Here is a 22,755-nt window from a genome sequence, read left to right on the forward strand (position 1 = left end):
TGGGTGAGGGGTATTAAGGAATCATTGAAATCATTGTTGCACTATACACTAACTAATTTGGAAGTAAATTTTAAAAAATAAAATTTAAAAAAAGGAAACCGATTTGACAATAAACTATATTAAAAAAATAAAAGTAAATAAAATATATAACAAAATAAAAAATAATAATAAAAAGAAAATAGATTAAACAAAAATGACAGCTAAGTGAAGTAAGTCAGTTGGAGAAAGACAAATATCATATGATTTCACTCCTGTGTGGAATTTAAGATACAAAACATATTAACATAAGGGAAGGGAAGCAAAAATAATATAAAAATAGAAAGGGGTCATAAGAGACCCTTAAATACAGAGAACAAACTGAGGGTGGCTGCCAGGGTGTTAGGTTGGGGGAAAGAAGGGCTAAGAGGGTGAGGGACATTAAGGGGGACACTGGTTGGGATGAGCACTGGGTGTTATATGTAAGTGATGAATTACTAAATTCTATTTCTTAAAAAAGTATATATATATATATATATATATATTATTAAAAATAAATAAAAATTTAAAAATACAACTAAGGGGGTGCTTGGCTGGCTCAGTCAGTAAGAGCATGTGACTTTTGATCTTGGGATTGTAAGTCTGAGCCCCATGTGTTATGGGGTATCGGGGGGGCTCAATCAGTTAAGCATCTGACTGTTGGTATTGGCTCATGTTGTGAATCTCATGGTGGTGACACTGAGCCCCACGTTCTGCTCCATGTTGGGCATGGAGCCTGCTTGGGATTCTCTCTCTCTCTCTCTCTCTCTCTCTCTCTGCTCCTTCCCTTCTTGTTCTCTCTCTCTCTAAATAAACATTAAAAAAAAAGACACTTGCCTTTGCATTTTAAAAAATTTAAAAAAAATAAAAATCTTACAAAAGAATTACTAGGGAAAATGAAAAGTTAGAAAAATCAGATAAAATGAAGAGTACAAACATGCTGGGAAGAGGTCCACATATTCAGAACTTTCCTTTCCTAGATCCCATAGAGGCCACCCTCCTCTGCAGCTACATTCTTTCTTCAGATGGGGCCCAGAACCATGGATTCCGTTTTCTCTTCCTGAGTCATGGTATCCATCCAGGCATACTTTCCCGGGTTACCCTTTGGACTTGATTATTCCCAAATTTCCTTAGCATCACCCAACCTAGATGGTTCCTCTCATTCATGGTGTGCACATTTGCCACAACTTTCCCTCATGGGGTGATGAACTTCCAGCTAACTTCCTAGGAAGCCCTTTACTAGCTGTGTGACTTTAGGCAAACTACTAAACCTCTCTGGGCCATATTTTCCTCATTTCTAATATTGATAATGCCTATCTTGGGAAGTTGTTTGGAATTAGAGTGAATTGTAATAATGTAACAGCAATTTGTTGAGTTCTTATTGTACTGGACTCAATGCTCAGCACTAAACATGCAATTATTTGATTGGGTCATATCAACAACCTTAGCTCAGAGACCAAAAAAGGAGACCAAGCTGTGTATCTATATTATTTCTTTTTCTGTTTTTTTTTCTTTCCTGATTTTCACTGAAAGGATTGCTTTCTGTGCTGTCATTTCAGATCATCCATTGGTTTAAACATGGACCTTTAAGTTCTAGTGGAATGTGTGGTTACCCTTAAATTTTTAACAAAGCTATTTAAAGTTATATTTTCATTTAACATCAAAGATATAATCAGTACATTGAGTCTTTCCCCTCCTATTCCCCCACTGTAACCTCCCAGGATTCCCCAGGTTTGGTTAAAATCTTTTGGAACTGGACTCTCCTGTGTTTGAACGGACCATTTAGCAGGCAGAGAAGGAAGAGGTGGATGTGAAGCGGGAGCAAGGCCTTAGAGTGGCCAAGGGCTTGAGGGCTGGGCACCCGTAGATGGGCTGGGCAGGGGTTTGGTGCATGAGTATATGAACTCATTGCTTCTGCAGACCCTCTCTGAGTTCCACTGGTGATGTCTCAGACAGCACAGAGTAGGACCCACGGATGAGGTTGAGGAGAAGAGGAAGCCAAAATCCAGAGGGGCAGTTGGCCACACAGGAATGACCTTCAGTGCAAGTTCCAGGCTCTACAACAGCTGATAATTGAGGAGGGGAGTGGTCTGACAGAAACCAAATTTGTGTATGTGTATTAAAATACACACAACACAAAATTTACCCTCTTGACCATTATTAAGCGTACAGTTCAGTAATAGTAAATCCATTCACACTGTTGGGCAGCCCTCACCACCATCCATCCCCATAACTCTTTTCATCTTGTAAATGTGAAAGTCTGTTAAACAGTAACTATGACTCCCCCCGCCCCGCCCCCCGCAGCTTGAGCTGAATTTAGGATGGGCTGGAGAAGGTGAAGCTTATGGCTTTAAGGCCAATTAGGAGTTGCTGTAACCACCCAGGCAGGAGGCCAAGAGGCCATGTGAGAAAGAAGGGCAGAAACAGGAAACAAACTTAATAATTAAACAGAAGCACCTCCTTGTACGCGAAGCATGCACAGCACCATTCAGCCATTGGAGGAGTCATTTCCTGTCAGGGTGACTTGCCCTGCTGGCATCAGCCCCTGGCAAATACAGAGCATCTTATCTTGCCGTCAGTGCTCTAAACAGCCCTTTCCTGCACTCATTTTTCATATTATTGAAAGTCCCCAGATGGTCAAAATCTATCCCTTATTAGCTCATCTACTGCCATTCTCCTTCAATTCCTTCTCCATCCAGAGAAATCATTTTAAAAGGCAAATATGATCCCATTATTCTCCCCCCCCCACTTCAAACTGTGAATTCAGATACAGATAAAACCCAAAATCTTTAAGAGGTGCTACAAGGCTCCCCACAGGATCTGCTTCTGCCCCTCCCCTCCCCTTAGCCTCCCTCTGTGGCCCTCAGGCTTCCTTAAGTTGTGCAGATGCTCCAGGGTCCACCCACAGGGTTTCATTTCGATGTTCCTTCTACTGGGAAGGTGTCTCACCACAGCTGCCATTACCCAAACCCTTTTACACACACACACACACACACACACACACACACACACACACACACTGGCGCATCTGTTCTAAATAAAATATTCTGAAGAATATTTTAGATTCAGTATTCTTTACCTATGAGATCATTTTCTTCTCCTCCATTCGCCTGTAACTTCCAGGAGGTAAGGACCATGTGAATCGTGTTCCCTACTGTAGTCACAGTACCTGCACATAGTAAGTGCCCAATATTAACAGTGAAATGAGGGGCTCCTGGGTGGCTCAGTCAGTTAAGTGTCCAACTTCAGCTCAGGTCATGATCTCACAGCTTGTGAGTTCAAGCCCCATGTCAGGCTCTGTGCTGACAGCTCAGAACCTGGAGCCTGCTTTGGATTCTGTGTCTCCCTCTCTCTCTCTCTGCCCCTCCCCTGTTTGCTCTCTCTCTCTCTCCTTCAAAATAAATAAATATTTTTTAAAAGTAAAAAACAAACAGTGAAATGAGTGAATAATGTAACTCTCTCCTGCTCTCAAAAAAGTATCTTAAAGCCAGTTACACTTAGTTGCAGGTGACTCATGACAACTTCGGTGATGATCCTGGAGAGAAGGTCAGAGAGGTGTATGTTAAAGGGTTTGTAATTAATTTTCTCAGGCTGCCATAACAAAGTACTACAAACTGGGTGGCTGAAACAACAGAAATTTGTTGTCTCTGCATTCTGGAGTTAGAAGGCTGAACTCAAAGTATCAGCAAGGTTTGGTTCCTTCTGAGGGCTGTGAAGCAGAATGTGTTTCGTGCCTGTCTCCTGGCTTCTGGTGGCCTTAGGCGTTCATTGGTTTCTAGATGACATTATCCTTGTGTCTTCACATTGTCTTCCATCTGTGTGTGTCTGTGTCCAAATTCCCCCCCCCCACATCTATTTTTATTTTTCATTTTTTTGAGAAAGAGAGAGTAGGGGAGGGGCAGAGGGAGAGAGAGAGAGAGAGAGAGAGAGAGAGAGAATCTTAAGCAGGTTCAACGCTCAGAGCAGAGCCCAACATGGGGCTCAATTTCATGACTATGAGATCATGACTATGAGATCATGACCTGAGTTGAAACAAAGAATCGGACGCTTAACCAACTGAGCTACCCAGTCGCCCCTCCCCCACCTTAAAAAAATTTTATAGATGACATTTTATTATTTTTATTTATTTTTGAGAGTGCAAGTTGGGGAGGGGCAGAGAGAGAAGGAAACACAGAATCTGAAGCAGGCTCCAGGCTCTGAGCTCTCAGCACAGAGCCTAACACAGGGCTCAAACTCACCAACTGTGAGATCATGACCTGAGCTGAAGTCAGATGCTTAACCGACTGAGCCACCCAGGCACACCCCAAAAAGATTTAAGTAATCTCCACACCCAATGTAGGGGTCCAACTCACAACCCCAAACCCAGAGTCATGTGCTCTACTGACTGAACCAGCCACGTGCCCTTTCCCCTTTTTATAAAGGCACCAGTCCTATTGGATTAAGACCCATCCTAATTACCTCATTTTACCTTGATTACTTCTATAAAGACCCTCTTTCCAAATAAGATAATATCCTTAGGTACTGGCAATTAGGACTTCCACATATCTGGGACATATTTCAACCCATAACAGGGTTTAATATGGTCTCATACCAAATGAGTACAGCTCAAACAGGCCCTACCAAGTGGAAATATCACTGAGCACTTCACCCTGTCCCAATATGATCACTTCAAAATCTCTGCAGTGAACTGGCTCCCAATACTAACCTTAGTTTACTTGAGTGTGCCTAATTCACATCCTCCAACCTTCTCCACACCTACATTAGCCTCCACATGTGCCTTCACTTCACGTGAAGTGAAGTGCCTGGTGCCTCGTCCAGAGTGTGTTCTCCTCCTTTAGTCTCTTGGTGATGTCAAAATCTTCATGGTTTAATGACACACAGATCAGATAAAAGTAGGAAACAATTGACATATCATGTTAAGTTAGCAAACTCAATGTAAACTGTGTATCTTAAAAGTGGCCAACAGGGGAGCCTGGGTGGCTCAGTTGGTTAAGCGGCCGACTTCAGCTAAGGTCATGATCTCGCGGTCCTTGAGGGCTGTGAGTTCGAGCCCCACGTCGGGCTCTGTGCTGACAGCTCAGAGCCTGGAGCCTGTTTCAGATTCTGTGTCTCCCTCTCTCTGACCCTCCCCTGTTCATGCTCTGTCTCTCTGTCTCAAAAATAAATAAATGTTAAAAAAAAATTTTAAAAAAGTGGCCAACAGAGGACATAGCATTTTTTAAAGTTTTTTTATTTATTTTGGGGTGGGGAAGGGAAGAGAGAGGGAGAGAATCCCAAGCAGGCTCCATGCTGTCAGTGAGGAGCCTGATGTGGGTCTTGATCTCACAAACCATGAAATCATGACCTGAGCTGAAATCAAGAGTCAGATGCTTAACTGACTGAACCATCGAGGTGCCCCATACCTTAGTATTTTGGGGGCGGGGAGAAGAGTCAGAGAGAGAGTGCGTGCAGGGAAGGGGCAGAGAGAGAAGGAAAGAATCTTACGCAGGCTCCATGCCTACCACAGAGCCCAACCAGGGGCTTTATCCCACGACCCTGGGATCATGATCTGAGGAGAAATCAAGAGTCAGACGCTCAACCCGCTTAGCCACCCAGGCACCCCAAGAAGGTAGCATTTTTAATCAACTCTCATATGGACATCCAACACCTTGCCTTTGATTTCAAAGACTGTTCTTTCCTGAAAGAAACTAGGACCCCTTTGAATGCAAGGCTTGGTTGATACCTGGTCCATGTCTCAGGGAAGAGAAGAATCAGGACAGTACTTGAAAGTTCTGTTGTTACCAGGAATCAAGAATGCCTCAAGCATAGCAAAGAACGTGCTAAAAAGGACAAAGGAAAGTGAAGGGATGGAACTCTTCAATAAACAGTGTTAGGAAAACTGGACAGCCATATGCAAAAGAAAGAAACTAGACCACTTTCTTGTACCATACACAAAAATAAATTCAAAATAGAACAGTAAAATCCTTAGAAGAAAACATAGGCAATAACTCAAAGGGAACAAAACCTCTAACTCAAAAAGATACGTGTGCCCCTATGTTTACTACAGAATTATTTACAACAGCCAAGATATGGAAGCAACTTAAGTGTCCAGCAGTAGATGAATGGATAAAGAAGATGTGGTACACACACACACACACACACACACAGGAAATGGAATGTTACTCAGCTATAAAAAAAATAATAAGGTCTTGCCATTTACAATAAGGTGGATGGATCTAAAAGGTATAATGCTAAGTAAAATAAGTCAAAGAGAGGCAAATACCATATAGTTTCATTTGTGTGGAGTCTAAGAAACAAATGAAAAAAGGGGAAAAAAGAGACAAACCAAGAGACAGGCTTTTTCCCCCCTTACATTTCTTTCTTTATCTTGAGGGAGAGAATATGCATGCATGAGTCGGGGAGGGGCAGAGAGAGAATCTTAGGCAGGATCTGCACTGTCAGTGCAGAACCTGATGCAGGGCTCAAATCCACATACCGTGATTCATGACTGGAGTCTAAATTAAGAGTTGGATGCTTAACTGACTGAGCCACTAGGGTGCCTGCAGACTCTTAGCTGTAGAGAACAATCTAATGGCTACAGGGGTGGGGTGGGGGTGGTGTGGTTGGGCAAAACAGGTGATAGGGATTAAGGAGTGCACTTGTGATGAACACCAGGTGTTGAATCAGTATATTGTACACCTGAAACTAATATAACACAACGTTAATTATACTTGAAATTCTTTAAAGGTTAAATCAATAAATAAAATAAAAAGACAAAGGAGACAACTTAAAGGAGCTCCCATTGTTCGCCTGAAGACAGTTAAACATGAGAAGAGAATGAGGGGAAACATGATAATTAGGGGTTATTGAAGTAAATTGATGCTGTAGAAGGCCATGAGATCATTACAGTATTCAAAAGATAAAAGTTAATATAAAGTGCACAAAAGAAAGCTTGTAATAGAGTAGAATTGTGTTCTTAAAAATTGATATTAATAAAAAGGGAATTGTTCATTTTGTTTCTTCTATCAGTTATGTCTCTGTTCTGTTTATGAAGCAGAGAGAGATGCACTTTCATCTATGTAAGTAGAAAAGAATTCTGAGGAAGCCAAGAAGCCCCACAGTAAATAGGAACTTTAACAGAAATGAGAATGTCTGACAAAGGGTGAGGTCAGAGGCAACAATGAAAGAGATGGTGGTTTCAACAGTAGATACCAAGACAATAAATTAACCAAAACATCACTAAAAAAGAGAGCTAAAAGAGAGCTAATAAAGTCAACCCAACTCCTCACCTCCTAGAAGATTCTAGATTGCCTTACTAATTACAATAAAGTATAAGTAAGAAATACAAAAGATTTAATAATGCTAATAGATCTAGTGAGTATATCATAATGAGAGAAAACTGGTCAAAAGGGATTTTTTTTAATGTTTACCTATTTATTTTGAGAGGGAGAGAGAGCATGCATGTGCAGGGAAGGGCAGACAGAGAGGCAGAGAGAGAATTCCAAGCAGGCTCCCCACTGTCAGTGAAGAGCCCCACTTGGGTCTTGATCCCATGAACTGTGAGATCACGACCTGAGCCAAAACCAAGAGTCCGACACTCAACTGACTAAGCCACCTATGTGCCCCAAGAGGGATTTAACTATGTTACATTAAGGCAAGAAAATGGGTTGCAAATTTCTAAAATCGATTCACTTTAAAAGGTTTGTTCTCCAGTGAGACACAATTTCACATCCATAAGCCCAGCTATAACAAAACGTAATAACAAGTGCTGACAAGAATATGAAAAACTTGGAAGCTTCATACACAGCTGAGGGGAATGTGAGACGCTGCAAAGGCTTTGCAGTGTAGTCATAGAGTTCTTCAAAAGGGGAAGGAGAGTGAGCAGAAAGAATAGCAGTTCATACTGGTTACTAGCAGCCCAGATTTGAATTGCAAGCCATGTAACCAACCAGCCTCAGTTCTGGCCAAAACTCAGGTGGTCAAAATGCAGATCCCAAGATTATTGGAACCTCAGGATGGCATAAAAATAAAAAATACTGACATCCTAGAAAGGTAGTCCAAGAATGGAAGAGGAAAGAGAAGAAGAATAATGAAGGCACACTGGGTGGCTCAGTCGGTTAAGCATCTGACTCTTGATTTTGGCTCAGGTCATGATCTCATGGTTCCTGGGATCAAGTCCCACATTGGGCTCTGCAATGATAGCATGGAGTCTGCTTGGGATTCTCTCTCTCTGCCCCTCCCTTGCTTGTGCTCTCTCTCTCTAAATAAATACACTTTAAAAAGAAGAAGAAGAATGAAGAAATGAGTTTAAGTCCATAGAGCTAGCTTTCTGATTTTTAAAAATTTTTAATGTTTATTTATTTTTGAGACACAGAGAGAGACAGAGTGCAAGTGGAGGAGGGGCAGAGAGAGGGAGAGAGAGGATCCCAAGCAGGTCCCTCACTTTCAGTGCAGATCCCAATGTGGGGCTTGATGCCATAGACCATGAGATCATGACCTGAGTCAGATGTTCAACCAATTGAGCCACTCAGGCACCCCTAGCTTTCTGATTTTTAGTGGAAGTGAAGTTATCAGTGTTATCAACTTTATAACTTTTGCATTTGTTTGTTTCATTGGGGGTTTAAGACATTTAAGAGCATCTTACATATCAGACTTGAAATTTTCATTAAATGCATGAGTTAGTGTAAATGTGAACCAGTATTTAATGTTTGCATAAATTTGGTTTATTAAATGAGTAAGTTTTTATGTAGGAGTTGTGTAAGTAGTACATAAACTGAGCAATGTTATTTAATGCCGTTAATTGTTTAATAAATTCATAAGGGTAACAAATTTTACATTAAAGTGCCTTGAAGTCCTTTAGACAATGGCAGGAGGAGAGGGGTCCTGAGTTTGCAGCCTGGGAGACACACAGCTAAGGGTCCACTAACATAGACTGTTTTTCTAGATTCATCACCTTTGCCCCTGTTGATCACTAACATGGTTAATTCTTCTGAATTCAGCATATTACAGTGTCACAGTGAACAGAAACCCCCCAAAGCAACGGGTATAGGAGCAGTGGGTTTTGATGGGTTAAGGCAACAGGGAAAGTGCCTCACATGGGATGGACAGTCAGACCCAGCCAGAGAGGAATACTGATGGGTGGCCCTTGGTAGCCAGGGGCAGTTTGAGCACAGAAAAGGAGATGGAGGGACAGCTTCCACTCCATCGGTTATGACCACCATGCTGAGGCCAAGAAGGACTAAATGGCCTTAAAACTATTTCACAATTTGTTTCTCCCACATTTCCACAGTAGGGCTTGCCAAGGTGGGCACCTTCTGGGATCAGAAATCTTTTCATACCAGTCTAGTCTGCTCCTTTAGAACAAATAACACCTATAGCACCAGCTTAACTACCAGATTGGGTTAAACCGTATCCACCCCCTTGATCTCTGTCTACACAGGGCCTAAACAACCTGTAGAAGAGCCATTGCTACTGAAAGCATGAAAGTGGCCATTCCTACGCTGGTCACAACCACTTCTCTGAGACCTGAAGTGCGTACTCTGCTCCTACTTCCCTGGACCGTAGAGGCATCCATGACCAGGCTGCTCTTTATGTGGAAACCCTGATGTGTGATCAATATTCCTGAGGGCTTGTGCGCTTACTCTCACACGCAGCAGTATGGGTTAGTAAAGGTGTCTCCAGGGTATGTTCACCAGTTTTCTGACAGCAAAAAGAAAATGCTGACCTAGGAAGAGATAGGAAGAAGACAATAGGGGATGTCTTTCCAATAAGAGGAACACAAGAGGTAAGCATTTGGTCTTAGAGAAAGAAAACCCAACCCTGATTGCTGGCCTTCAGGTGACATGAAAAGATGGGTGAGAGTGGATTTGTTGGAGAAAGAACTGAAGGTGGCCATGAAGCTGTGTGGGCTGGAGAGCTTTGCTTTGACCTGGTCTGTGCAGTCTGCCCACCCATGTTTGCAGTTTCTAAATGGCACCATAACCAAGATCCACCTCTTACTGGCCGTGTGACCTGTGAGCCTCAGGTTCTTCACCTATAAGATAGAAATAATAAAATTTTATTTTTTTATTTACTTATTTATCTACATCCTAGAATTGTTGGAATGGAAATAACCCTGTAACACATTTTGTCTGTGATAAATATATGATAAAGGAGCTATTACTATTAGCCAAGAGTATGTGTGTAAGCAAGGAACATCTGGGGGCTCTTGGCTGGCTCAGTCAGTAGGGCATGAGACTCTTGATCTAGAAGTTGTGAGGTTGAGCCCAATGTTGAGGTGTAGAGGTAATTTAAAAATAAAATCTTAAAAAAAAAAAAAGAACATCTGACTGAACACAGTTTCTCTGGGGAATGAGGTGCTTAAATGAGAAGCCAACTCTCCTTCCTGGATCTTGGAAAATTCTCTTAAGTGTAACTCCCATTGGGAACCATCACACCAGCCTCAACAATCAACTGTAAAGTCAGCTATGGCCACTTCACCAGACAAGCCTCCTACAGTGGGGTCAGAACTATCCTTCTGCATGGTCCCACTGGGACTGCCTCAGTGGGACCAAGTACTGTGTCATAATCAATCCCTTGCTGTGCTTGGAGTTTTCAGTCTCCAATGCACTTTGTCATGATCTTAATTAAACTCCATGACAACTCTGTGGGACAGACAGGATATCTTCTTTCATTGCCCTTTACAAATGAGAGAACTAAGGTCCACAGAGGTAAGTGACTACCTCACATTGACATGGCAGAGAAGGCTGGGTGAACACACAGAAGGAAACCTCGGTCTTCTGACTTCTAGATGAGTGCTCTTCATACCTCAGCACCTTCCCTCCTAGAAGAGAAATGACTCCTGCTGCTCCAGCTGCCACTTCCAACAATGAACTACTAATAAACACGGAAAAATCAGTGCACTAGCAGCAACTCCCACTGAAAACCTTGGGACCTTTATCATGTCAGCAATTACTGACCTATCCCTGTTCAGTTTTTAGTTTTTGTTTTTTAAGCAACAACTGACCTTAAGGCAAAGACCACTCTGGCAGGGCTGGCCACAACTACCCAGGACCCTCCAACAGCAGCAAGTACCACTCCCTTGGCTCAGTGTTGCCTCTGTGCAAGCCTTGGTTCTCTTCCCTCTCTGAGCCTTGGTATCTCCACTTGTACAGTGAGCCCAGCAGTGTTTACTTGATGGAACTGTGCGGATTAGCTGGAAGGGTGTGTGTGAGAGCACCCTATCCAGGGTCTGACACATAGTAAGTACTCAATAAAAGTTACGCGGGTTTTTGTTAATTGCATATTGTACACTCCCTGGACAGATCATGTTAAAAATTTGGTTTGAGTCACTGACTACGTCACTTGTTAGCTATGTAAACGTGTATAAATTGCTTAAGCTCTCTGGGCCTCAGTTTCTTCATCTTGTAATACCTTCCTCACAGAGAGTAATGAGGGCTAAATGATGGAGTGTACAGAGCATTTTATGAGCTGAGAAGTGCTATGTGGGGTTTGTAAGGAAATGTCAGTGAGGCTCTGGGAAGGCCAGACAGGAGGACAGATTAGACTTGGTGTGCAGCTCTGTAGCTCAGGATAAGGTATAAGAAGAGACAAAATGGGCAGTTGGGGTGGGGAGGGGTACACTGATCAGCCCTTGGTCCAGACTCTGTGGTGCTACGGGTGTAGAAGTGAACAAAATAGACACATGGTGCCTACACTCTAGGAAGTATGGGGAACAGAAGAGGGGGGTGCTGACTTGGAATTTGGTTTTTTAAAAATCTTTTTAACGTTTATTTATTTTTGACACAGAGAGAGACAGAGCATGAGCGGGGGAGGGTTAGAGAGAGGGAGACACAGAATTGAAACAGGCTCCAGGCTCTGAGCTGTCAGCACAGAGCCTGATGCGGGGCTCGAACTCACAGACCGGGAGATCATGACCTGAGCCGAAGTCGGCCGCTTAACCGACTGAGCCACCCAGGCACCCCTGAAATTTGGTTTTTTAAAGTAATCTCTACATCCAATGTGGAACTTGAACTCACAACCCCAAAATCAAGAGTTGCATCCTCCATCAATTGAGACAGCCAGCCACCCCTCTGACTTGGAATTTAAAAGTGCAGATCATTAACCAGAAAGAAGGACAGAGAGAACTGAGACCCCAAGCCTGAGAGAATGAGCTTGGCCTCGTGGGAGAGAGAGAGATGCTGAAAACAGAACCACCTGCCCCAGAACAGGGAGAAACCAAGAGTCCAAGGTGGGAAAGAATTGGGGGAGCGAGGTTAAAGTGATACAAAAGGGAGTATGGTTGGTAATGGAAGGTGCCCTGAGAAGGAGTTCTTGGAACAAGATGGAGTATTGTGGCAGACACCGGGATCCGAAAACTCTCTCTAAGAACACCCATCTCACAGTCAGGCACACAGCTCCCCATCTCTCCAATTCTGGTGTTTGTTCTTCTCCTACTTCCTACCCACAGCCTAACCAATTCCTGGGACCTGGGGTGATCCCCACACTATCTGAGGGTACATATGCCTGGATCACTCTGGTGAAGTACATGCATGGCACAGGGAAAGACATGGCATGGCCACCAGGAGTGTGCCCTTCTGGAAACCCCATCACACCTAGCCAGCTCCTGCTAACCTCCATCTGCACTTCTTGCCCCTCCCTGCCTCACTCCAACTCCTGTACAGGGTGCTGAGCTCCAGGGAAACCAATGGGCAGGCAGAGAGAAAACTGTGTGACCAGAAGAGACTGTGTCATCAACTGGTAATAAAAGCTGCAAACACAGCTGCAGGTAGGATTGTTGACTCCAAGGTTTTTCTTTCCCTTTCCCTTCTCCCTTTACTTTCTTCCTTTATTGAGGTGTACTATTCATTCAGCAAATGTTCAAAGTCTTGGTTCTCTAGGGCACAATGTGCCAAGTGATGCATGTAAGGGAAGAGATCAATGCATCCTCTGTTTCCAAGAAGCTTGTGTTTCTGGGGAAGAATAGGTAAGCAGAGACAAAAAATGAATTTCTCTGACTCTTATTCTCTGAATCAAAGGGTATTCATTTCCCACTTGGCTGTAGTACTAACTTCTTGGACCTCACCCTTCCCTCCTGTCACAGGTGCCATCTCAATTAGTCCTGCTGCCCCTTCTCCCCTCTTCAGATTTCAGGACAATTCTGGAACCAGCTCTCTCACCTCACCAGGGTGAGACCATGAAGCTCCACCCTCAAACATCCAGGCTTTGATCTTTTGCAAAGAATAGGGGACAGCAAGAGAGTGTCTGCAGATCCTAGAGAGACATGGGCATGGCTAGAAAATGGGAATGGACAAAACTCACTTTACTTTGCACCCAGAAACAAAGACACAGTGAATGAGCAAATTTAGTAATTGCTTGTGTTTTATTGGAGATCAGCATTTGGGGAACAGGGGAGGCAGTGAAAAGTTGAGATGGTGCTAGAAAACACACTGGTTGAATCTTGATTTAGCTCATACTGCAAGGGGAGGGAGCAGGACTCCATTCTCTGATTTCCAACTTAGGATTTTCTCTTAACCCCACTGTGACCCAGGGTTTTGAGGACTGGGGAAGCCAGCTGGGATGTTCCAAGAAAAGCCAGTAGGATGGAGAACTCTGGGAGGAAACTGATTATTAATAACTGGGCGTAGATGAATATTCCCCCAGCTGCCTCCTGGATACCAGTTAAGATTTCCCCAGCTAGTACCTGGATACCGGTTAAGATTCCCCCAGCTAGTACTTGGGTATTGCCTATTGATACCCCAGATTCCTACAGGGTGTGGCATGGGCCTTGTTCCCCATCCAGTTCCAGGACCTCCACCTCCCCAGGACACACCTGGATTTAGGGTTCCCCAGGGATGCCCAGGCAGCAGTGGCTGTTGAATCCTGTTAATAAGAGAAGGTGGGCGTTGGGCAAGGATTTCTCTCTGGGCTCCCAGCACATTAGAATGGAGTGGCCATCTAGACTCAGAGTCCTGGTGGAGGAGTAGAGCCTCAGGTACTGGGCCTGTGGAGCGTGCAGAGGACCCTGCAGGCAAAAGACTTCTGCCCAGAGGGAGGGCAACAGCACCAGGAAGGAAAGACAGTTTTTCAGGCAGCACTTCCCCCACGTGATCCTCAGTGGCAGCAGCCCTCATCTGCCAACGATCCTCAAAGGACCAGGGATCCATGGAGGGCAGCTCCTCAGTTGGGGGCCACCTCTGAACCCCAGAACCTCTTGCAGGTTGGGAGCCATCTGATGGAGAATCATTGGGCTTCAGAGGAACACTTGTTAAATCATTTAGCCCAGGGTCTGGCTTTGGCTGAGGAAGTTCAGAGTTGGAGTGGCTGGTCAAGGAAGGTTGCTCAAGCAGAGGTAAGCTGGTTCCCAAGTCTTGGAGAACTTTCTTCTCCACTGCACCAATGCTTCGGGCAAAGAAGCCTGAGGAAAAGGGAAGAGGAGACAGCCAAGGGACTGGATGTTTGGTTCCAATGCCTTCCATAATTCCCTGGTTCTCTTTGCTCCAAGCCCCTTCATTTTCCCCAGGGACCCAAGGGACCCTCCTGCCTTTACCCCTTCCCTCAATTCCAGCTCTGCTGGGGTCCCCAGTCTTCTCTGGTGCAAGGGTTGGGCACAGCCTCCATACCTGGGAAATGAAGACAGATCAGAAGAAAGAGGCCCAGAAGAGCCCTGCTCCCCACCATGCAGCCCTGCATCTTGTTCAGCTCTAACATTTCCCTCTGCACCAAGACAACCAGCCCTTTATGCTCTCAGTGGGGCAGAAACAAGCTGAGCCAGTGGTTGTGCAAATAATAAGTCTTTACATTCCACTCTCATTCCTAATGCAGTCTGTGGCAACAGGTGCCACTTGAATGTCCCAGGGAAGCTGGGTGTTTCCACTCCCAGATCCTTTCCTCAAGTTCCCCACCCCTTCCTGACCCAAGTGTCCTGGTTCACAGCTTATCACTGATTGCCAGTCCTACCCTGCCCTGGCTCCCTACACCAAGCATAGGAGGATCTTTGCCATTGGGGTCGCAGTATCTTCATTGCCTTCTCAGTAATAGAAACACTTGATTCTCTTCACTTTCTCTTTGGGATCCAGATCATTCTCTTCCAGCACCCCTTTCTCATGCATCCCTATAGCTCCTTTACCTTGACCCCAACCAACAGGAGTTGTGCAGTGCAGAAATGCCCCCCATCAGAGAGGCTACTCCTAAATGACACCTTGTATCTAAGGAAATGATCCGGTTTCCATCCTTAAGAGATGATGGTGTATTGGGAGCACCTGAATGGCTCAGTCGGTTAAGCTTTTGAGGGTCCAACTTTGACTCAGGTCACGATCTCACCATTCGTGAGTTTGAGCCCCACATTGGGCTCTCTGCTGTCAGCACCCAGCCCACTTCAGATCCTCTGTCCCTCTCTCTCTCTGCCCCTCTGCTGCTTGTGATCTGTCTCAAAAATAAAATGAATAGGGGCACCTGGGTGTCTCAGTTGGTTAAGTGTCCAACTTTGGCTCAGGTCATGATCTCACAGATCATGGGTTTGAGCCCCACATCGAGCTCCATGCTGACAGCTCAGAGCCTGGAGTTTGCTTCAGACTCTGTGTCTCCCTCTCTCTCTGCCCCTCCCCTGCTTGCTTGGGCTCTATCTCTCAAAAAATAAATAAACACAAAAAATAAATTAATTTAAAAAATAAATAAACATTAAAAAAATAATAAAATAAAATAAATAAATTTTTAAAAAGAGATGATGGTATATTAATTTCCTACCACTGCTGTAACAACCACAAACTTAACGGCTTTACAACAATACAAATTTATTATCTTACAATTTTGAAAATCAGAAGGCTAACATAGTTCACACTGGGTTAAAATCAAGGAGTCACCAGGGCTGTGTTCCTTTCTAGAGGCTCTAGGGGAGAATCCATTTCTTTGCATTTTCCAGCTTCTAGAGGCCACCTGCATTCCTTGGATTATGGTCCCTTCCTCCATGTTCAAAGCCAAAAACAACAGGATCTTCTTACATTGCATCACTCTGACCTTTTCTTCTTCCCCCTTCCACATTTAAGGACGCTTATGATTACACATTGACCCACCCAAATAATCCAGGATAATCTCTCTAAGGTCAGCTAAAAACCTTAATTATGTCTGCAACCTTAATTTCCCTTCACTATGTAACCTAATATATATATTCACAGGTTCTAGAGATGATGTGGGTATCCTTTGGTGGTGCTGGGAAGGACACCATTCTGCCTACCACAGATGGTCAAATGGGTCCACAGAATATAAGAAATACTGAAAGGGAGTAGATATTCCCAACTAACAGTACAGGAGGATGTTTAAATGTTGTCAAATGGCCATGAATTGATAACTGAAGCTGGGTGGTGCAAGCATAGGGTTTCATTAATTCTTTTGTCTACTCTTAAATATGTTGAAAATTTTACAATAAAAAGTGTTTAAATGCCTTCATTTTCTCTGTTGCTTCCAGGAGCACCTGGACTAGACTTCCCTGGTTACATGAAGTCTAAAATAAGCTGTTAGATTTTCCTTTTCCATCCTCATCCCCAGCCCCTGATGAATGGGAGCTCCTCCTCAGAACTGGCCGGTGGGGGGCAGTGTCCTTTTTGAGTGACATCCAGCAGATTTCCAAAAGCCCTTGACCTTGACCACACCAGAGACTAGAGGAATCCTCACATCAGAGTCTGTACCCATCCTTCAATTGTGGTGCATGGAGCCTCTAAGGGCCTTGATGCCTTTCATTGGCTGCAGTCCAGGGCTAGATGCCAGGCCAAGTGTGACTCACCAGTGATGAAAGAAACAGGACAATTCTGCAGCCCTTCTCTGTCTTCAGCCAACCCTGCAGGTGGCTCAGCTGCCCCAGGTCATTTCTAATCAACGCAACACATTTCTGGTGATTGGGACTTGGAATTCCAATAATAGTCCTAAATTTGGGACCAGCTAACACTATCCAATAGGAGGGAATGAATTAGATCCTAGGGTTGGGAAAAATTCCTTTGTAGTCAAGTAGAGGTTCCAAGAGGTGGCTTGTGCTTTGTGGTGAGGCCCTTCCTAAAGGGACAAGCATAGCCTACTCTCCCCTCCTTGGGCTATAAGAACTTCCTTGGCCTCAGCCTCCTCCCTCTCCCCACCCCCCCAAACCCTCACCTGCTGCCCCAGTCTCTAAAACACAGTTGTCTGGCCCTCACCACCCTCTGCTTTCTCTCTCTTCTCCCAAAGAGGCCACTCCCATTTTCCACTATAGTTCTCTGTCTTCTCACCTCCCATAGATCTTACTCTAGAACTGCAGCAGAGGCAGCAAGAGTATGGAGGTGGAGAGGACACTTGACTCTGTTCTACCATGGGTTGGGGCATTTTTATGTAAGCTAGTGAGTCATCATGCTTGGCTGTGCTCCCTGTCATGCTCCCCTCCTCTCTGTCTTTTACTCTCTCCACCTCCAGCTCCCAGAATAATGCCCACCTGGGCTCACACTCAGTCACCAGGAATCTGGTCTTGTTGTTGTATTCCAGCCTTCCCAAGGTCCCAAGTGCCCCCAGAAACCCGGAAACCAATGCTCAGACTCCCAGAGAGGATGGCATCTAGTAAATGAGGCAAAATAATGGTGGAAAGAAGGAGTCTACATGGAGGGGGGATGGAGAATAATTAGGGCCCCATATAGGGAGAGGAGAAGACCCCAGGGTGAATAGGGAGTGGAAAGAGAATGGATTTCCTGGAGCAGTGAGAGAGGAAAGAAAAGGGAGGAAGGATTTTGGAGACCACCTTCTGCTTTCAGTTCAACAAATATTTATTGTTTTCCTCCTTTGTGGGAGGAGCTATAAAGTATAAGAGAAATACTGGTCCAACTTATGAGTGAAAATGGGGGACACGGGGATCTCTAGAAGCATAGGAGTGCATTCCTCAGGCCCTATGAGGGCCTAAAGGACTCCAAGAAGGCAAAAGTCTGCATCTAGTTCACACAGTTTATTGAGCCATCTGTCCAGGGTCCAGAGAGAGCAGGAAGCCTACTTCAGTCTCTGAGCATGCCCTGGTGTCTCCCTCACACAGGGAAGCATCTGAGCATTGAGGGAAATTGCAGGCAGGAAGGGGGTCTAAGACGGAGATCTAGAGAGTCAAGGAGCATTGGGAACTCGCAGATGTGATGAGCTCTATAGTGGAGGGTGACAGTGGAATTGGGAGTGTGAGAACCCCATGACATGGCATGTTGGTTGACCAGATGGCAAAGGGAGGTCAGTGAAAAGTGGTCATTGCTTTCAGGTAACAGTTTGTACTTACTATGCTTTATTTGGCGAATAAGGAGAGTGGGCATGACTTATTCAGGAACCAGAGTTACTCTGAGACATTTCAGGGGTTTCCCAGGCAAAAATCTGAATGGTAAGGTTAACTAATGGATTGTATTATCTGAAAGAAATGACAGAGGAAATTTTAGGGAGTGGTTATCTGGCAGGGAGGGCACTATAGTACAAGGGGAATCTAAACAGTAGGAGAGAATGAGGAAATGGATTTGGAGTCTACAATTTGGGAAGATGAAGAAAAAAGAGGTGATAAGGGGCGTCTATCATATTGGAGCAATGGAGGAAATAGAACAGCTCTCTTGGGAAGGAGGAGGGAAACTGAGCTAACCCAATGCCTGGGCCCCTGGACTTCTCCCAACTGAGAGATGGTGTGTGTGTATATACGTGTATGCCCACACATGCACATATGCAAAGGACGACTTATGGACTGTCAAGTACCTCTCCTTGGGGTAAGAAAACTTCAGGGTCAGCTATCTGGGGTCCCAGAGGCTTCACTTGGGCCAGGATGTCCCGGATGGATCGGCAGGGGATCTTTCCAGAGCTGCCGGAGCCACAGGGCTTGGCACCAGCTGAAGGATCAGGTTGGGGAGAACCATCGGGCCCCCCACTCAATGTTGAGGAGGAGACAGAAATGCAAGGGTGACCAGAAGAGCTGGACTTGCTCCCACAGGGCTGAAGGATGATTTTGCCACTGGATTGGGAGCTGGAGCTGCCACTAAAGGAGCCAGTGCCTGGTGGGGAGCAGGGCCCCTGTGAAACACCGCCACAGGGATGGAAGGATGAACTGCTGGAAACGCTAGAACTGCTGTGGACTCCAGAACTGGAGAGGGAGCAGGGCCCCTTAGAGCCAACACCACAAGGCTGAACCCCACCAGAGCCCACTGGCTGGAACACAATAGCCGAGGAAGCTCCTGATGGGTAGATGTTGGAACTAGAAGAGCTGTGGCTGGGGATGATGGGATTGCTGGAGAAGTATTTGCCCTCAGAGATGGGGGGCCCAGCTGCAAAGGAGGGGACCCCTGGAGAGCCTTTGACAGGATTATCTTTGGTGAAGTAGCCCACAGGGTAGATTTTGCCCCCACTGTACGTCATGCCTGGGACCAGATAACTGTCAGAGGAGCCACCCACCACCTCATAGCTGCCATAGGATTTGTCTACAGAGGTGATAGGGGGGCAGGGCTTGCCTGGAAGGCCACCACTGCTACAGGGAGAACCTTGAGCCAATCCAGGGCCACCAGAGCCATGCTGCTCCACCACCACCACCACTGGCCTTTGACCCCCTGACACGGAGTGGGAGCTGGAGATGTAGGAGCCTGAGTGTGAGACGATGGGCCCCCCACTGCAGGGAGAGTCGGAGACATCTGAATTACAAGGGCGTAAGTTAGAGTTGACTCTTTGGCCACCGCTGCTGGATATCCAGGAAGTTTGGGAAACAGATGAGCTTGAGCCTTCTCCAGACTGGGAAGAGCTTATTAGTAAGCGGGAAGAATCACCACTGATTGGTAGAGCGGAGCCAGACCCTGGCTGGGAACTGCTGCTTCCCGACTGGGAGGAGCTGCTGCTGCTTCCTGATTGGGAGGAGCTGCTTCCCGACTGGGAGGAGCTGGATCCTGAGGAGTAGCTGATCTGGGAATACCCTGTTCCTGGCTTAAATAACGAAGATCCTGAAGAACCACCCTGGGCGACACTGGATCCGCTGGAGCCACCACTGGAGACACCAGAACCACTGGGGCCACCACCAGAGCTGCCACTGGAGCCACTGGAACCGGAAATGGAACTGCTGGAGCTGCTGGAGCCACTGTGGCCACTGAAGCTACTGGAACCACTCTTCCCAATGAGACAGGGGTCATTGGGGGAGGTGATACGCACGTCCTTGCAGGGGTCTGAGAAGGTCCCGATGCTCTTAGCCAAGGTCCCTGAGGAGGAAGTAGTGGTTAGTAAGGGCCAGAGTGGCTTGGCTTGCCCCCTCAGCTTTCAAGCCCATCTGAGTCATCTGCTTCTGACTTCTTTCAAGCCCATCTGTCATCTTCTCTGGCTTCTCTGAGAGGAGCCCAGGGAGAGCTTGGGATGGAAAAGGAAGGGAGAACTGGCTGTTGTCTGTAAAGGTAGGGCAGTTTCAGTGTTCTGGGAGGGGGCAGAGACAGAAGCCAAACATCTACCAGAGAAAAAGAAAATGAGACTCCAAAGCAGGAGGTATTGAAGAAAGATAAGAGAAACAGAGAAGAAATAGGAGCTAATGGGTCCAAAAGGAAGGACCCCAGAGAGACAAAGCATGGGAGTGACAGAGACTCCTCAAGATGGGGCATAAGTCCTGAGGGAAAGAATCCCAGGTAAGATTGAGGGACCAAATGGAAAGAGAAGACAAGACAAACAACAACGGACTGGGAAGGAAAGGAAAAGTAACAAACGAGACTGAGAAAAGAGGAAGCCAGTGGTAGAGGGACTAAGGTAAGGGCTAGGGTACTTGGGGACTAAGATTCAGTCACCAGCCTCCTTGGGAGGGTCCAGGCTTGGGTAAAGGGTTGGAGTTCTGTTCCCATCTCAGCATTGCCCACGCCAGGAAATCTGGGTGGGGGCCAGAATGTGGGGGCACCCACTGTTGCTTCAGAACCTGCTGGTACAGCATGACAGGACACCGCACCCTGAGCCACCCTTGCTGTCCTGGCACAGCCCAGGGACACGAAGATGGAACCCTCCTCCCAGGCTCATGACCATTATCAGCTTCCTTCTCTCCCCACCCAGCTATCACACCATGCCTGCCTGCCCCCCAGTCTCCTGTCGTTACATCCCTGACAGATGTGAAACCACTTCTTTTTTTAACCAACCCTTTGCTTCTAACCCCAGGCTCACCTTACCCCCAGTCTTTCTCCACTCAGCTCCTAAAGGTCCCAAGCAGTGTGAGCAGAGTTTCATACTAGCGAGTGACTAAACCTCTCTGAGCTTTAGTTTATACATTTGGAGAGGTCAAATCTGTCCACCAACAACCAGTTTCTCCTCAGTCTGTGATGTCCCCATTCTCTCCTCAAAGAGAAGTTCTCTGTGTCCCCCTCCACACCAAATCCCAACTCTGCCTGCAGCCTCCCTCATTCAGCCTCACTAATCATGGAGAATTCCTGCTCTCCTTCTCTGCTCCGCCAAGCCACATGGTCTGCTTTCCACCCACGGGGCCATGGGCAGCATCATTGCAAATACCTGGTGGTCAACAGCAAAACCCTGGTTTGGATGGAGCCTGGCTTTACTGCTTTCTAATTTGTGATCTTGAGCCAGTCTACTAAATTGGCCTAGCCTCAGTGTCTTCAGGGGTACAATGGGAATAACAAATCTCTCATACAGTTCTTCTGATCAAAAGTGCTAATGTAGGGGTGCCTGGGTGGCTCATTCTGTTAAGTGTCCAACTCTTGATATTGGCTCAGGCCACGATCTCACGGTTAGTGAGTCCAAGCCCCATGCTGTCAGCAAAGAGCCTGCTTGGGATTCTCTCACTCCCTCTCTCTCTCTGCCCCTCCCCTGTTCACTTTCTGTCTCTCTCTGTCTCTCTCAAAATAAATAAATAAGCTTTTTTATAAAAGTGCTAATGTAGAGTGTTGGAATAGTGTCTGGCACATGAAAAGCATTCTATAAATGGTAACAATTATTACTATTAAATATACAGTCTTCATCTTCCAGTGTTCTAATAATTGATAATAGCAATAACAACAATGACCAACATTTATACAACCCAACCCTCTAGAATTTCCAAAGCACTTACATACATACATTATTTAATTTGAGACTCAGAGAAACTAGAGCTAAGTGTTATCATTAACCCTGTTCTAGAGTCTCAGAAACTGTGGCTCAGAAGATTTACGTAACTTACCTGGAGTGACAAGGCAGTGAGGAGCAGTCCTCAGACTGAAGCATCAGATTCCAGAGTCCCTGCCCTTCCCCCTTGCCAGATCTTCTCCCGGTTTCTCCCTGGATGGTGCTTCCTCCCACCTCCCACCACTGGATCCCTCCAGTCTCCTCTGACCTGGTGTCTGCATCCTTCCTCTGCTACCTCTCCCTGCTTTCCTTCACTCCCAGGGTCCCCAGCCTCCTACCTGGCAGGAGGAGACCAGCCAGCAGCAATGCCATCATTCCTTGCCCTCCCACACGCCCCATCTGGGGTGCCCGCGAGGAGCCCATCTTGGACTGTGCAGCCTTCTGACAGCAACTCGTGGACAGCCCAGGGCCTTTATGCCAGGGCTGGACATTCTCTGGGCAGGAGTCACTGTGGGTAGGGGTGGGGAAGTGGAGGGGCAGGTGCCCGGGGCAACTTGGTGTGGTTGGGAGGAGCTGAAGTAATCAGTTGGGGCATCTGCCTACTCAGCGGCAGAGGTGGCTTCAGTGTGGGGTACCTGTGGCCACGGAGCCCTTAACGATTCCTGCCACCTGACCAGCCTACCCATGTTCCTCATTGCCTAACCTGGAACTGGGGGCTCTACCCACTCAGGTGGCCACTCTCACCACAGGACCCAG

At 46.0% G+C, this 22,755-nt stretch overlaps 2 protein-coding genes across 2 annotated transcripts; both read right to left on the minus strand.

Moving 5' to 3' along the window:
- Positions 1-13,347: 13,347 nt before the first annotated feature.
- Positions 13,348-14,745, minus strand: CB2H6orf15 (chromosome B2 C6orf15 homolog). Its single transcript, XM_060615040.2, has 2 exons — positions 14,595-14,745; positions 13,348-14,389 (listed from the first exon to the last, which is right to left on the minus strand). The coding sequence occupies exons 1-2, from the start codon at positions 14,680-14,682 to the stop codon at positions 13,503-13,505; spliced, it is 975 nt and encodes a 324-aa protein (XP_060471023.2). The 5' UTR covers positions 14,683-14,745; the 3' UTR covers positions 13,348-13,502.
- Positions 14,746-17,830: 3,085 nt separating this feature from the next.
- CDSN (corneodesmosin) lies at positions 17,831-22,422 on the minus strand. The gene is made up of 2 exons (XM_060615041.2): positions 22,338-22,422; positions 17,831-20,174 (listed from the first exon to the last, which is right to left on the minus strand). Exons 1-2 carry the CDS (start codon positions 22,420-22,422, stop codon positions 18,679-18,681), a joined length of 1,581 nt encoding a protein of 526 aa, XP_060471024.2. The 3' UTR covers positions 17,831-18,678.
- Between the last annotated feature and the right edge of the window lie 333 nt (positions 22,423-22,755).

The sequence above is a fragment of the Panthera onca genome, chromosome B2 (genome assembly GCF_046562875.1).
Source record: "Panthera onca isolate mPanOnc1 chromosome B2, mPanOnc1 haplotype 2, whole genome shotgun sequence".
NCBI classification, from domain to species: Eukaryota; Metazoa; Chordata; class Mammalia; order Carnivora; family Felidae; genus Panthera; species Panthera onca.